General features: G+C 38.0%; 3 protein-coding genes across 7 annotated transcripts; 2 read left to right on the top strand and 1 right to left on the bottom strand.

Moving 5' to 3' along the window:
- The first annotated feature begins 1,236 nt into the window (after window positions 1–1,236).
- On the top strand, window positions 1,237–14,216 carry LOC143145657 (tetraspanin-1). 4 transcript variants are annotated; one of them, XM_076309237.1, is made up of 9 exons: window positions 1,237–1,720; window positions 3,737–3,819; window positions 5,529–5,741; window positions 5,822–6,007; window positions 6,814–6,936; window positions 7,518–7,571; window positions 7,643–7,735; window positions 8,807–8,907; window positions 8,980–14,216. In XM_076309237.1, exons 2-8 carry the CDS (start codon window positions 3,772–3,774, stop codon window positions 8,873–8,875), a joined length of 786 nt encoding a protein of 261 aa, XP_076165352.1. In that variant the 5' UTR covers window positions 1,237–1,720; window positions 3,737–3,771; the 3' UTR covers window positions 8,876–8,907; window positions 8,980–14,216. The 4 variants fall into 4 exon arrangements, with proteins under 4 accessions (XP_076165352.1, XP_076165350.1, XP_076165349.1 ...); XM_076309235.1 differs by having other exon boundaries at window positions 1,237–1,728; window positions 8,824–8,907; XM_076309234.1 differs by having other exon boundaries at window positions 1,238–1,720; window positions 8,824–8,907.
- LOC143145659 (carbonic anhydrase 1) lies at window positions 11,209–14,623 on the bottom strand. The gene is made up of 5 exons (XM_076309240.1): window positions 14,445–14,623; window positions 13,953–14,222; window positions 12,975–13,231; window positions 12,205–12,429; window positions 11,209–11,410 (listed from the first exon to the last, which is right to left on the bottom strand). Exons 1-5 carry the CDS (start codon window positions 14,584–14,586, stop codon window positions 11,309–11,311), a joined length of 996 nt encoding a protein of 331 aa, XP_076165355.1. The 5' UTR covers window positions 14,587–14,623; the 3' UTR covers window positions 11,209–11,308.
- LOC143145658 (carbonic anhydrase 7) lies at window positions 14,265–16,774 on the top strand. Of its 2 annotated transcripts, XM_076309239.1 has the most exons (4): window positions 14,265–14,917; window positions 14,991–15,128; window positions 15,664–16,017; window positions 16,452–16,774. In XM_076309239.1, exons 1-4 carry the CDS (start codon window positions 14,905–14,907, stop codon window positions 16,691–16,693), a joined length of 747 nt encoding a protein of 248 aa, XP_076165354.1. In that variant the 5' UTR covers window positions 14,265–14,904; the 3' UTR covers window positions 16,694–16,774. The 2 variants fall into 2 exon arrangements, with proteins under 2 accessions (XP_076165354.1, XP_076165353.1); XM_076309238.1 differs by having other exon boundaries at window positions 14,265–15,128.
- The last annotated feature ends 263 nt before the right edge of the window (window positions 16,775–17,037 follow it).

Genomic DNA, 17,037 nt, shown 5'->3' with positions numbered 1-17,037 from the left:
TTCACTGTAATATGTAAAACTTAGCTCCTCCCTGTAACGAGTGTTTAAGATATCCACCTTTCCCTTCCTCAGTCCTCCATATTCTTTCGTATCTCTCTGTAAATTTTTACGCAATTGCGACAAAAGTCCCCCATTGCTTGAAGAATAAAATTTGAAGCGAAAATAAGAGCAAAAATGAAATAAGAAGACGGCCAAAGGATTGAAAAGCCGTACACTCTCTTTGAAGTAATTGCTCGCTGACGCAGAATACAGTGGGGCTCAGAAGTGTGAGACGAAAGGGGAAGAGCGTGTACAAACGAAGGAAGCCAGTAGCGCGTATAGTAAAAATACATTTTTTTCGATTAGTCCGTTTCGATAGCCAAAGAACAACTACTCGTCCTGACCGAAGGGTGTCTCAACCGCTTTTGTGTCGTTCAGAAAGCCCCGACGACCAAAGAGGCCTTTATTACGTGGTACGCGGTAATACTTTGCAACGCTAATGCATTCTCAACGAAGAATTGACCGGTGCCTCTCAAAGGGGACACGGACCTAACGATTTATTATACAATAATTTGTACGTCGAGAAACATTTCAATAATATCTTCTCCTGCGAATTTTTCTTCTAATATTCCAAGAAAATTATTTCCAACGAGAATAGATAATTTCTAATAGATTCGTTCTCGGCTGTGGATCACCGGTAGATCACAATTGCTAACACACGTACCGAAAGGTAACCCCGATCGCAAATTTCAAACGTTTCCAACCATCATCCCTCCCGAAATTTCAAGCAACAAATCTCCGCTCCCCAAGAAGACTTTTCTAACTTCCACCGACCGTTCCATTCCTTAGAAAGAGAGTCGCGCGACACCGGAGAACCTTCGACTGCGAAACGTGTTGTTTACTCGCGGCGAACGACGCGCTCGCTTCGTTCGATCCGGTCGCGCTATCGGTCTTGATTACCACTTGAACCCATTCAGCCAGCGCATAAGGCCGGTCGATCGGTCAGCGATCGAACAACGGACATCCGTTATCGACGGAGGAGTTGAAAGGCTCGTGATCGGGCGAGCGTGGATCGACTACAAGGGACGAAAGAGCGTCGGCGCCACCACGGCGCGACGCAGACGCATCTGGACCGCTCTCCGGACCAACGTAAGGGCGGACGGTGAACCGAAAGAGAGAGAGAGATAGAGCTAGATAGATAGATAGAGAGAGAACGAGAGCGTGCCGCTCCCGAAACAGATGCCGCCGGAGCTACCAGCATTTACCCTCGGCAGTGTCGTCGCGATCGTACAGCGGCAGGATCTCGATGTCTGGTGTTCGTAGACGCGAGTGTACCATCGCGTATGTCGTGTAACACCAGAGCCGATTGTCACGTGTGAAAAAGAGAAAGAAACCGGAACGTGTACATCGTTCCGTGGGGAGAATCGACGCGTACGAGAACGGCCGAAGTTTTCGACGCGTTTCGCGATCGCGATCGCCAGGATACCCGGGACTGATCTCAACCACCGGAGAGTGTCGGGGGCGAAAAATAGGAAAAAAAAAAGGAAAAGAAAATATCGTGACCACCTGTGAATGGAGAGCAACGACCGCACCAGTGGAAAACACCGATTGTGTCCGATTCAATCCTCTCGAACGCGGAGAGGTTTCTTTTTTCCGTTTCATTTTTCCCATTCCCTCGAGTGAGTAGACGACTCGCGACGAGCGCGTTGCTGCTGAAGCCTGTTGACGCGAACGTTACTGGGTAATATGGCAAGTAATGTAGCACGTAGCCGCGATTCTCGAGACTCTCGATCGAAAATTGTACGAGATCCTCCCGGTAGCACCGAACGGGAAATTTTGCTCTCGAATCGGTATTTTTTTTTTTTCTTTTTCTTTTCTCACTCACAAAACGGTTGACGTTCGCGGTTAGGTTGAACGTGGTTGTTATCGGTGTTGTAATTAGCTGGCCGGAGAACGAGAGCTTTAATTAACGTTCGCGTTACGCGGTCGTTGGAATTAATTAATAAGAATGCGCCTGACGATCGTTTAACCGTGGGACTTTCTGTTCTCGCGCGTTTCTCGGTGCACGGTGAATGCATTTCATGCGTTTACCCCTCGTCGCGTCGGTCGCTTCTCGATGACTGTTTTCTCAACGTTGTTCAACGTGCATTAATCGACGATCGCGCGCGGCGCTGGTGGAAACCGACGCCACGTTAGCGTACCGAGGGTATTCATTTCGCAGATATTCCCGTGGCTCTTTGTGGCCGTTCACATTGTCCACTTTCGGATTTATAATTGCGTCCCCCGAGTGAAACCGAGTTTCTAAAGACTCTCTTTCTTTCGGCGGCTTAGTTTCGACGATGATCTGACTTAAACGAGTTCAATAGGTACCCTTGTTTGCCGTTGAGTTATAAATTCCGCTAGGATTGGTATTTTTTTTTTTTTTCTTTTTTATATTATCCGGTGGTCACGTTACACATCGTCGTGGAAATTGATGATCGATCGTTCGAGATTAATTGTTCGTCGATGCTCGAAGCGAAAATTCCACGTACGAGCTCGTTCGTGCTCGGATCTGGATACAGTGAACCACTCTTGTTTTAATAAATCAGTATTTCGTTCGTTCGTAAGTGGAAATTGCACGTATGTCCTCTTCGTGCTTGGATCTGAATACAGTGAATACTTTCGTTTTAATAAATCAGTATTTGATTCTCGGTTACCGCGAAGAAAAATTAATTTGCCATGAATTATTTATTTGAACGCGTATCGGTACAAATTCACTCGCGAATTGAAACGAGATTGCAACGGACGGACCGAAATAGGGGATTTTACTCGCTCGTAATGGGAAACATTTCAAGTTGTGCTGGGAATCAATTTATCTCTTTATTCGGAGATAAATAAATCTATTAACGCACGACCAAACGTTCCTGTTCGCTACCAAATAAAACACACACCGTGTTCTTCTGTTTACTTTTCTTTTTCTATTCTTCTTAATTTCTTAACTTCGAGTCTTAATTCCTAATTAAATTATCATTTGTAATTTAACCGATAAACTGGTAACCTTTATTATGTATTTTAATGGCAAAAAATATTTAAATTTACGATTATTTTATAATTGCGTACAATACAGGAACTTTGAAGAACGATCTATATAAAAAAAAAAAAAACACGTTTTGTATTTTAATAACGATGTAACGCAGTTGTACAAATTTCCCTGTAATTACCATTTTCAATTCAGGAGAAAGAATCAAATTCCAAGAACGATATAAATCGTCCTAAAGTGGCATCAGTCGAGATATACTTAGCGAAACGGAATATTTCCAAGTGAATCGGAAAATTATCCGGCTTCGTTACACTGTTCTGGTTTTTTGTTTCATCGTTGACAATTTCTACCCTTTCGATTCTCCGTAGCGGTATCTGCCCATTCGCGTTCCATCGTTGAATGTTTACTCGAGTTATAAAAATTGAACGTAACGCACGTCACTCGAATACAAATAAAATGTTCAATTCAGTTCCGTGGAAACTGTTGGCTAAGTGCGTCGCGTTTATGCAATCCCCATGCACCGGATACCCCCCTCTGTTTTTTTTGCACCGGTCGTTAAAAAATTAAACAGCGCCTCGCTGCGTAGCAGGCAAATCCACCGTGTACGTAATATTCGGAATTGCGGAACGAATCGAGTTTCGTTTTCGGCACGAAGTGTCCGGTATTTTCATATTTAAACGACGCGACGAATTGAAACGTAGGTCGTGGCAATTCTCACTAGTAACGTTCTGTTCCCAGATCGATCGCTACTTGATGTCTTGAAACGAATCGACATGAAATATTTGAAAGTTGTTCTGTTCACGTTCAACTTGTTAATATGGGTAAAGTATTAACTATATTTGTACTCCATAATCGTATTCGATTGAATAAAATTAATCAACTCGTTGGTAGCGAAACGTTGTTACGTATTTCAATTTAAAGTTGTTCAAGGATAGAGATGAAATTTTTTTGTATTTTTTTTTTGCAAGAGAGAAGAAATTGTCTGGCACGCGTTTACTTTACATTAAGATATGTATGTTGTTGTGCAAGTTGTTTAAAAAGAGGTTTCGATGTATTATAATGTTATAATAATTAGTACTTGTGAAATTGACAATTTTATGAGGAAATTGCTCGTGAATTGTAAAATAACCTTGTTAGAATTGGAAGGAATTTTCAGTTTCGATAAACGTGTAGAAAAATTATTAGTTGCATCGAATTAATGTTGTTTTTGTAGTTATTATTGTATTTCGGAGCAACGACGAGAATAATGTACCAGTTTAACGTAAATAAGTATTATTGATGGCTACATAGAGTTAACATTGTTGTTATTGATTAATATTGTATTTTAATTTTATAATCTCATAGGGAGCGATATTTCGTCGCTTCTGCGGATAAAATGCAAGCGTGTAATTTTGTTATTACGAAAATGAGAAGAGTGTTCATGGAACTGGAAGGAGGCCAGTCGAAACACCCTTTGCAGACCTCAAAGTAAAAATGTGTTGCAATAATTATATGTTTACACGTTCCACGTGATAAACACAGGAGAAACAAACCAATAGTGCTATTATTAAAAACAAAAATCGCTTCTTACTCCGATAAGCCTAATATTAACATTTTAATTAACCTTATTGTTCGAAACCACTTTGCAACACTCTAGGGAAACAATTTATAAAAAATCAAATATTATTCTTCAAGAATAATTTAACTTCAAATTAAACATACACTGCTTAATGTATCGAGAAACTTAACTGCCACAAGAAATTTTACTAATGCAACACATAACTAATGTAACAGTTTCTATAAACATAAACACATTGTATAATAATAACTTCGATAATTTGCTACCGATTAGTTCCATTAGGGTTCTTAATTTTCAAATTAATATTAAAACATTCGTAGACGATAATATTCAAAATATTAATTTTAATTGTGGAGCTGAGTAAAATGATAACCACCTTACAATTTTTTCATAGATTGTCATACATATTCGTTATTATACTATCACCGAAGACGATAATATACAAAATATTAATTTTTATTGTGGAGCTGAGTAAAATGATAACCACCTTACAATTTTTTCATAGATTGTCATACATATTTATTATTATACTACCACCGAATATAACACATTAAATATATCGAGTTGTTCGGAAAGTCATTTCGTTTAAAAGTCACCGTTCCGGTGAAAATGAAACACAATTTTTTCAGATTGTACAAACATTTTATTCAATTATACATTCTCAAATTTATTTGAGACTTATTCAATTATACATTCTCCATTTTAGAAAACTTAATTACTTTCCGACCAACCGAATAATTTACCATTATAATATCGACGTAAAAATGATTTTACATTGCACATTTTTTCAAATTTCGTGGCTCCCCAATTACCCCCATTCTCGTTCAAGAGATCCATCCAAAATTGCAACTATTTCGCTCGTTGTCGATAACACAACGTTTGAATACTTTCTTCGAGGTGGACTATCACTTTGCTCCGCTTAGAATCTCCTCACGGTAAAAGTGACATGAAAAAAAAAAAATTGTTGGACAGTTGGCCGGGTGTACGGTACTCATTATAGGGGCGTGGTTGCTGCTGGAGCCAAGCAAAGGGCACCTCTTAAATCTCTTCGTGTCCGATGCCACGCCGCACGTGACTATTAACTTAATAGCTTACAGTTTACTCGGTCTCGGTTTCACGGTGCTCACGGTCGGTTTCTTCGGATGCCGGGCCGCGTTGCACGGGAACCAATGCATTCTGGCTACCGTAAGTAGATCGGTGTTATCATTTCACCGGTGATCGGTGAAACCGGGCCGGTTACGATAACGAAAATTTCATCTGTCCAGTACATGAGCATGCTGGTTGCATTGATCGTCACGGAACTGGTCACCGCCGCTGTCGGCGGTGTAATGACGTTTCAAATACTGTCCGGATTGGAACAGACACTCATTAGTAAATTGGCCGACAAATATGGCCACGAACCGACCAGCGACATCCTCTTTAGCCATAGTCTCGACTTCGCGCAGTACAAGGTATAACGGCCCTCGATAATAATAGCGATCGATTATCCGTTCTTGGAGTATGTTTATCGCGTTGTAACGATACTTGGACACGTGGCTACTCGAAGCTGTTGGAACAGTCGTTAAGTCGTTCTCCCGTCTAGACGTCAACGACGCGATGGGGAAAAAATGTTTCTTGAAAAAATGATGAGATGATGATCGGGCGGTTCGTTTTATACGAATTTCGAATCAATCGCTGAGAAGATGTCAAGGGTAGTCTATTTAACTGGATCATGGATATTTTGCTAGTTTTGAGCGATAGGATAAAGTATCGAAGAAAAATATTCGATTGTGAGATGATCTAATGATCTATCATTGCAAACCCTTTATGTAACTTTGAGTAATTGAGAAAGGTGTAGTTAATGAAACGTCTGTGGTAGGGATTAGTATATTAAAATCATTATTTGCATAATACTTCCAGTGCAAATTAAAATATTTTAAGTGGTACAATTTTGGCAATTCTTCCTTAAATATTTTCGTTTCGCGTACGAACGATCAGGACTCGCTGCAACTCCAGATGCATTCTCTTCGCGCGTGTACTGCACTGTACGGACGATTGAGCAATATTTTTGCTGAATCGCGCGGCTTAGACGGAAGAACGACCTTAGTTTTCGAAACACAATGGTTACGGTCAGCCGAGGTCGGTGACGAATGATCGAAATCCAGTAGAATGCAAATTTTATTTCGCGCACGAACGACACCTAAACGCTTCGCTCGGAGAACCGTCCATCCAGGCATATTATGATGGTCCGAAGAGCATATAGGTGATTCCATTGCAGTTTAATTGCTGTGGAATACGTGGATACGGAGACTACAATGGCACGGCCTGGTGGAGAGACGGGCAAATTTCGGGGAACAGAAGGCAGGTCCCTCTCACATGCTGCGTTTTAAAAAATACCGAGGTACGCTGCCAGACAATATTTCGAAGCTTTTGTAATAGTCTCTTTTCAACTGTTTTAAAAGATATTACTGTATAAGTGAAATCAAATTTTTTCAATGTACTGGTTCGACATTTTACGAACGTACATTCTAATAAATATTAGAAGTTTACAGACAATGTATATAGAATATATATTATCATATATATATTATCCAGAGATTTTTTAAAACGATAAACTTTTACTTTCCCCATTAAAATTAGCGTTCTAATCAAAGATCGCATTTTGGAAGGAAACTTATCGATTTTTAACGATATATATATCATATCATATATAATATATATTATCATATATATTCTGTATGTTTATTTATAATAATAAATACGACCGTGGAACGAGTAGAAAAGGATCGAAAGATTGCACGATTAGTTAAATGTAAACGTATATATATATATTTTTGTACATTTAATGAAATTTGAGAATAAAAGTTTCTCCATTTTCGTTATTTCGTATTTCCTGTTAGTAAGTGTCAGTAAAATTTAAAAAATTACGCAATTATAGTATCGATAACAGGTGGTACTTCTGTTTCGTTTTTCTTTCTACAGGTAAAAAATACAGGAAGTCCAATGAGCGTTGTGTCGAGAGTGTTTCACCAACATGTAAGTGACTTAATTGCCTTCCCTACTTTCTTTGAACGCCTCGTTCATAAAAATTCTATCTTTCGTGAAAGACTGAGAAACCGTGGTTAAACCCGAAACCAAAGGACGAGACAGCGTGTCAAGTGGAGGATAAAGAGGGTCACGATGGATATCGACATAAAGAGGTAAATAATTATATTCGGCCAACCGAATTATTTTGCAACGAAAAATAAATCTTGCTTGGTAGAGAGGAAGAAAATCGTTGTTAAATATTTACACAGTTTTTGATTGACCTAGTTCGAGTCTCTAATTTTGAGCTCTTTTACTTGTCCGTTAGAAAGTTGTAATAAATATCAATTAGTCTAGCAAGTAAGGTATAATGTATGTTTTTTTTAGAAATAATCATATTATTGCAATTAGTTTAATATGATAGAAACATAGAAAGCGTATAAGTATGCCCTTTGAGCGATCTTCGCGTCGTGAACTATAATAAAAACGATAAAAAGAAATTGGAAACGTGAAAAATATATTTGCAGTGACCCGTAGATTTTTTCAAACGATAAAGTTTTACTTTCCCCATTGAAATTAGTGTTTTAATCAAAGATCGCATTTTGGAAGGAAACTTATCGATTTTTAACGATATACGAGGGATTTGTTAACATTTCGTGAACATTTGCCTACGTTTTACATTGTACATACTTACAATGTTTATTTTACTATTATTTATGCAAAGTTTACAATTCTGTCTTAAATTTCATAAAGGTGTAAGGTATACGTGTGCTACACAGCTTGATAATAAGCTCCCAAAAGTCTCCTAGATATCACTCCTTTAGAAATTTCCCAGTAATTAAATTCTTGCTTCGTAAGAAGCTGCACTTAACGTCGATGTTGAATAATTTGTGCCCTTACTCGTTCCGAACAACTATAAATTTCGTCTCGTCGCAGATCCGGGTCAAGAAAGAATTAAATACGAAAAAGTAATCTTAAATTTGCTCGTCAATATCTTGAAATAGTTGGTTTCCCGTCTTTGGTAGCTTCACTTGTACAACATACGATAAATGCACTTCTAAAGTAACGTATCGATGGCCTTCTAAAGTAACGATTACCAAAACGATACCAATTAGGAACAACCATATTCACAAGTATATATATCCATCAACCGTATACGAATAAATCTGCATGCCATTGTACCATTCTCTCGAATCAACGACCCTGTGTACCACCCACTCGATAGTTTGCTTTACAATAAAAAAAAGTTAAAAACTGTTCGTAGGGTTGTCTCGATAAAATCACCAGTTGGCTGCAGTGTGAAAGTTGCACTTTAGTGTTTCTGGGCATGGCAATGGCTGGCATACAAGTACGTTTTTTTTTTTCAACGAAACACCATCGATTCGAATTGTCTTCATTGATCACGTGTGTACATTTTCAGACGTTCGGCATAATAACATCGGCTTTCCTTTGTCGAACTATAAGAGACATGCAAGTGGATTGAGACGATATACGTGCGGTGAGCGCAAACCGGAAAGGAAATCAATTTCAGGTTCCCCGTTGGGATCGCGAGGAAATCGGATGCGTTGTTTTAACGTTGCATCCGTTCGCTGTTCGACGATTTTGCAACGAAAAGATTCGATCGAGGGAACAACGATTACACGCGATAATAACCGAGTCGTTGCGAACAGTTTTCGTAAGCGGATAAGAAAAAGTAATAATAAAAAGAAAAAAAAAAAAACGCTGGTTTAGTTACACTCAATTCGAAGAACACTCGAGAGGGTTGCGAACTTTGTTCTAAGGTAGGCATCTGTGCTCGCTCGAAACCTTCCAAGCCATTCCCGTCCCTTGTGTGTGTTTCATCGCTGAATATCGTACCAGTTCGAATGAGAGCAAAGTATCTAATCACTCTGTACATAAACGTTACACTTTTTCTATTTATTTCGGCTTCGAGTGCAACAATCTGTACCATTTGCTCCGAGATTCGCGACGTCAAACCTCGTTTGGGGCAACATCGATGAAAATATTAATTCTGACGTACAGTGGGTAACTTTAACGTTGGAATTTGCGTTAAACAGGATGAATTCTAACTCGAATTCTAACTCGTTAGAATTAGAGCAAAGTATCGAATCACTCTGTACATAAACGTTACACTTTTTGTATTTATTTCGGCTTCGAGTGCAACAATCTGTACCATTTACTCCGAGATTCGCGACGTCAAACCTCGATGGATATTAATTCTGACGTACAGTGGGTAACTTTAACGTTGGAATTTGTATTAAACAGGGTGAATTCTAACTCGTGGAAACGTTAATGGTAAACTTTTGAATCATTCGTTGGTGGAATTGACTACGAGGGAAATAAATTGATTGTTTCTTTCGAGTATGAACGATGGTGCCTGGACAACCGTGAAATTTGTTCAATTTGCACGTCATCGAAGATTATTTTATTTTACCGTGAGAAATGTTTATATTATATTATACGATACACGGTTTACTCGATCTCGTCACGTGTTTAAATATTTATCAATGATAGCGTATATAGTAAATATAAGTAATACACGATGATAAACAATGATAAACAGACATGATACGATGATGAACAAACCGAATGAACAAAACTTATCACAAACAACAATGAAACATCGTTTCGTTATCCAGACGCGACGTTTAATCGTAATGGAGGAGAATAAGTTCGTTTTTTTTTATTTTACCGAAATAAAACGCGTTCCATACGAATCAATTACGGAATTCTAATGTTAAAGTTGCTCACGTAACGATCTGTAAATACGGAACGATAACGAGAAGATCGAAACGATCGATGGAAACGGAACTCGCGAAAAATGATTTATTTTCATTTACCCCCGTGGCTCAGTTTGACTCGCGACACCCTCGCAATTTCTACACAATGGCACAGTGTATACGTTCGAAAGAAACTGTGTGATCTTTAACACTAGTTTTACGAGGCACGTCATTTTGACGCGTGTCGATTGACGAGGAAAATTACAGAAACTGTTTACATTTTTCTTCTACCACTTGCATTCACTTTTATCCGTTTAACGAGATATATATAATATTAAAACTCATTTTCTTCGAAGCTTTCTAATTTTCTAATTGTTTGTGCGGTATACTTATCTCTTCCTGATACGCATCAATTTGACGCGAGATATGTTCGTAAACCTAGTCAACGAGCGAATGTACGCAGTATCCATGTATACATATGTGTGTAGAGAATTCATAGTCGCGTGGCAAATCGCTCGTCGAAACACAGTGATGCGTGTTCCATAAAACGAAACCAACGGAACGAATCCCCATTTTCATCCATAGTGTTAACAATGGGATGGTATTTTTTACGTTCGTGGGTAACCTTGAAGACGAAGATCTCTTAACGATAACTCGTGCCAAGTGAAACGAGCGTATCTAACTTTGTTACGCGTTTATTTTCTTATGACGTTTTATTGGAAAACTTTTCGGCGTATTCGTAATTAATATACTAGAGGAAGAAGAAGAATGAAAAGAAGAAGAAGAAGAAATAATAAAACCACTGCTCTCTGTACATGACACTGATTTTTTTTTTACACTTACTTTTACATTTGAACGCGCAAGTTTTTTTTTCGGGGCGAATTTCAGGATCAACGAACGTGATGACGTACGAGAGAAGACGCGAGACGATCATCGATCGATTTTTAGAGATGTCGGTTCGTACGTGGACAATTCGAGCGATCGTACTAACGTTTGTTTATTTATGTGAACGTCACTTCTCCAGGAACGCTATTCGTGGAAGTACACATTACGTTCGTTTATTCGTTGAACGGGTCTGCAGTTTAAAAGGATAGGACCGTCCACGGAACAGAGTTTTCGAAATTGCGCAACCTGTATCGAAAATCAATATTGACAATATGAAACAGAATAAACTTAAATAAAATGTTAAATGGTTGTTCGTGTCGTACCATTCGATGAACGTTCAAGGGTGACGATTATTGGCCTGGTATAGCCATTAGATTCTTCGTCGATAACCAAGTGTTATTATATGTAGTAGTATTATTATTATTATTAGATGTCGTAGACGTGTGCAGAAGTACAGATACATAAACGTAAAAAAATTGAACAAAAATTGGCAAAAGTATTAATGGTTCTAACAAACGGCTTAAATGCTGTTTGTTAGAACCTAAGACACGATATGCAGTCTGGATGTATTTGAACGTTTATAAAATTATATTATTTGTAAACGTTTCCAATGAAAATTAAGAATGTACAATTCACGAATAGCTAGATACAGTTGCATTCAATATTGACGGTAACACTCGATTGTTGAATACGATTGATACGCCAGGCCAATAATTTTTATTTTCGAAGAATCGCGAAACGAAACACTTTACGAGTGCAGTGAGATCTCGATGAATGCAAGTCCGATAATTGCACGAGAACCTCGTTCGTTGAATTATGGTGACAAGTGGAAGAGATGGGTCACTTGTCAACAAGTGATTTTCAAGTTTAAAGGATCAGATAGTAATTACTACAGATAACGAGAGACTTATTGCGCAATTCGGGGTCCTTATTAAATTCGATCACCTCGATAATTGCAGACATCTCGATACTTGCATTTTCAGCAACACTTCTTGCAATTATCAAGATTCCACTTTAATCAGTGTGAAATAATATTTTACTTGAAACGATGATATAGCGATTGGCTCAGGTTGCACGATCCAAGTGACGACCTCACTGCAGGGTGGTTGTGTTAGAGAGCCATTGTACGTGTAGTAACTCTTCTCGAAAGGTGAGAAAATCCACTCCAAAGGAAAAGGTGGAATGTGAACCTTAGTTCCTGGCTGAGCAATTCGCCATAAATTTGTTACGATGTGATCCAAGTAAGGATTATCTGCATTCGTTACCTGTAAACGTGGACAAATAATGTAAGCAATAATACTGATAGTGACTATCAGATCAGTCAATATGTTCGTGTGTAATTTAACGTTAGGCCTAGATGGTTTTCTTTTCCAGGCCTAATTCCACCAGTGTCGATAGTTCGTTCAATTAGCTGTTCTATTTGAAAACCGATATGTTCGAATCGGATGTAAATGTTTTCGAAAAAATATTTCAAACTCACGTTTTCCGTTTGGAGGAAGATTATTTAAAGATATACAAATTTACAACGGCAAAAAATTCGCTTCTCTATTTTTCATACGAGATGCTATACACAGAGTGAGACATTCGAAACAGACTACTATAACAATTGTGTTTTCGATCATTTTCGAGTAAAACGTATTTACAATTATGTTTAAAGAATAGTAATTCTTACACCTCTTACACTGTATAAATCTTAAATAACGAGAAAACGTCTATTAATACTTTACGTGGTCCAGTCTCTGTCTAAAAGACTTTGTATAAATGAATTTAGATAAAATTTATGTATTAGATAAGTGTAATAAATGCAAACCTGAAAGAAGAATGATACAATTAGCATGCCATCGTCTGCTTTGTTGGTAATTGCGTCGAATGGTGAATTATATTCTCGATTTATGTGGCACACTTGTAATTCCATGGGAAACCGTACATAATCCAAAGTGTGTTCACTGCCTTCTTCGTTCGACTGTCCCCAATGGAACACCATCGAACAAAGATCGTAAATGTTAGTTAAGGACCCTCCTTGAATGTACGGCCGTGACAAGTTGCTCCAAATTGTATTCAATACCACTGGAAGTAGTATAAAATAATGTGACGTTAATACAGTACTTAAAAAATACAGTGCTCCCTGTCAGGTTGTCACGATTTCCATAAAGTTGTCACAAAGTTACCCCATTGCTTTCTACATCGTCAGGAAAAGAGACATCATCGAACAAATAGAAAATTAGTAATCTTCGTTATTGGATAAAATTTATTCTGATGTACAGGGATGAAGATACCATTTGACCCAAGAAAAATTATTTTATGCAACCAGGAACTACTCTGCACTCCAAAACGAACAAATCTAAAACGAACAAATCCAAAACGAACAAATCCAAAACGAACAAATCCAAAACGAACAAATCCAAAACGAACAAATTCAAAATGTACAAATCCAAAATGAACAAATTGGAGAAATAACAAAAACGAAGTGGCACTTATTTGTCAGGTTGTCACAGTAGAGTCCCAAGGCTACGACAACCAGACAGGGAGTTTTGTAAATTTTTGAGACGAGTTCGTGTGAAACGAAAAAAAAAAGAAAAGAAAAATGGAAAAGATGTGAACTACGCGAGAGTAATTAACGAACTGTAACTGTAACGTGGCAGGTCAAGAACGCTTTGTCAGGATTATACAATAGTGACAGTAGAGGCAAGTGTATAGAACGCTTCTTATGTAGTGTATTGTGTTAATTTTCGACAACTTATATGTAGACCATTGTTTCGTTCGTATAAATCAATGAAAGAAATTGCACCGTTATTTCCATTATTGGCTATAGTCATCGATAATGGTCCTTTATTGTAGCCGGTCCATCGAAGAGGTTCCGATGGTTGCACGACAACAGCGAGCCGAGTTGTAATATTGATTGGCGATTGATTGCTGCCATTACTGGCCGGATACAACACTTTCCACGTATGAGGACCATTGCGAAACGAGTAACCGTACGCGAAACGGGACAATTGGCACTCATTTTCAATCCACGGGAATAATTGTGCCCAATCCAGAATTTCGATCAACAGCAGAACTGTAACGATATATATATATATATATATATATATATATATATATATATATATTTTACGGTAGACAACGATACATCAGAACACGAACTAGAGAATATCACATCGTCCTCGATTAAAAAGTTTTCGATAATTTTGTATGCAATTTCTGTTTCGAAGGATCAATGTTATTTAGAAATAAAGATTCCAGTAACCGATCGTATCTTTAAATCAATACTTGGACTTACAGACGAGAAGAACGCTGCTGCACAGTATCATAAATTCCGACACCGAAATGTTTACCATTTTCAAAGGTTTCACGGAGTGGTCGACACGTGACGAGCTGCGCGTATCTCGAGATCGCGCGCGTGATTTAACGTATTCGTACATACGAGAATTTTAACTTGACAATTTCAACAACGTCTCGAACTAACCTCCTGTTCGATCTAGACACTTGAACCAGAAACGAGACGTAACAAACGTATTTTTTTTAATCGGTACGCAACTTCAAGAGCAACAAATTCTTCGTATCTCGATGCAAGCTGAACGATGCTGCGCTTATTTCTGACGTCTGGACAAAAATTCAATTTTCACGCGTGAAACGAATGTACGTAAAATTTTGCCGTTTATTTAAATTGTTGAGTAATTGCACGCGATCGACGAGAAGGGGATACGCGTTCACGGACGACGAAAGTGATATGAAAGAAAATGCAGTACGTGGGTGAGAATTAATTTTTGAATTACAATGAAACATGATCAAGGCGTGCACGATTGTTTAAATAATATTCTCGAAGGCGACGGTCGAAAATGGGGTCAATCTCCGATTGACATCGACGAGGATAAAGCGATTGGAATGAAGTTTCCTGCGCTCCTCATGAGTGGACACTGGAGCCAAGATGGCGAGGCTAAAATGCGAAATACCGGCACCGAGGGTAACTAAACATTTTTTAATTATTTTCACCGTCAGCGAAATTTACGAGACAAAAAAAGGAAAAGTCTTAACGCACGAAACGACGTTTACGAAAAATTAAATATATTTTACGATAGAAGTATTTACGTTTTAACGTAGAAGATGCTACAAAATACTTTTGGTAGTAGATTGTTCGTTTCGTTGTAAAATACTCTTGGTAGTTCTATTCGTTTTGCTATAGAATACACTTGGTAGTTCTGTTCGTTTCGTTATAAAATACTTTTGGTAGTAGATTGTTCATTTCGCTATAAAATACACTTAGTAGTTTTGTTCGTTTCGCTACAAAATACACTTGGTAGTTCTGTTCGTTTCGTTATAAAATACACTTGGTAGTTCTGTTCATTTCGCTACAAAATACTTTTGCTAATACTGTCCTTTAAACATGTGTTTTCAATAAAGCCTCTAGTCTGACATTTTCGTCGAACCTTTAACACCTCTTAGATTCTTTATGCATAAGAAATGTCACTAATGACAATACATATGTAAATATTTCTCAGTTCGAATAACCCTGGAGGGGAAGAAAAGTCCAGTAACCATTCGAGGTGGTCCATTATCAAACGACGTGTACGAGTTATCGGAAGTGGTGTTTCGATGGGGTTCGTCGAACTGCAAGGGTGCGGAACACACCCTAAATGGCACTTGGTTCACAATGGAGGCACAAGCGGTACATTTTAACACGAGATACAAGACGATCGAGAATTGCTGGGATAAGGAAGACGGACTCGCAATCTGCGCATACTTTTTGCAAGCTTATCACGTGCTCGTTTGGGACGAGCATCCATTATTCTCTCGTATCTCCGACAATCTCTACAATATTATACAAGCGGAATCGGTTACGAAATTACCAGCGAGTACGTACGAAAATAAACGTTCGTTTTTCTTTTGCAAACGAAAGTATTAACGATCCCAGAAATCGAGAAAATAATAACGAGTAACGTTTACTGCGATTAAAAACAGAAAATCCAACGATTGATTCCAAGCGTGATTTAATACAGTACCGTGATAAAAAGAAAGAATAATAATAATAATAGTATTATACAAGCTGAATCGGTTACGGAATCATCAGCGAGTACGTACGAAAATAAACGTTCGTTTTTCTTTTGCAAACGAAAGTACTAACGATCCCAGAAATTGAGAAAATAATAACGAGTAACGTTTACTATGATTAAAAAAAAATTCCAACGATCGATTCCAAGCGTGATTTAATACAGTACTGCGATTAGAAGAAGGAATAATAATAATAGTAAATCTAACACGATCGTTTTTTTTTTACTGTTTAATACAGATTGCTTAGGCTGGATGGGACAAGCGTGTCAAACATCGGGTTATTACAATTATTTAGGATCGACAACGACCTTTCCCTTTCACGAGTGTGTCACCTGGATCGTTTTCCCGGAACCAGTTCGAATCTCGGAAAACCAAGCGAAGTTATTCCGAATGCTATGTAACAAACAGGGCGTATGTATAAAAGAAAATTATCGGGAAGTGCAGAAATTAAATGGCCGCGTGGTTTATTACGTTAGCTAAATCACCTTCCCTTATACAATTGTAAAACGTGTGTATTAAATTGTTAGAAAAGTTATTTTTGTAATGAGAAATTTTATACTAAGTAATCCTCGTTTATTGAAAATCTAATGTAATGTCTGGAAAATATACGAAATGTATAATTGGTGGTGTCGTTTTCATGCACACAAAGTTAAGAAAGAGTCGTATCGTTTCGTTACGCGTTTAATTTATAATATGCAACAAACTTCGTTGCAAAGATTACAATATGCGGTAATTGATACACAATTCGGTTCCTTTATCATAATTTTCGGCTACGAAACTAAAAATATACGCAATAATGTATAGAAAATTTCTACGAATGTTGG

Source organism: Ptiloglossa arizonensis, chromosome 4, assembly GCF_051014685.1.
Source record: "Ptiloglossa arizonensis isolate GNS036 chromosome 4, iyPtiAriz1_principal, whole genome shotgun sequence".
Classification (NCBI taxonomy): domain Eukaryota; kingdom Metazoa; phylum Arthropoda; class Insecta; order Hymenoptera; family Colletidae; genus Ptiloglossa; species Ptiloglossa arizonensis.
Note: the sequence above shows the minus strand (reverse complement) of the source record. Positions and strands in the feature narration are given on the sequence as shown.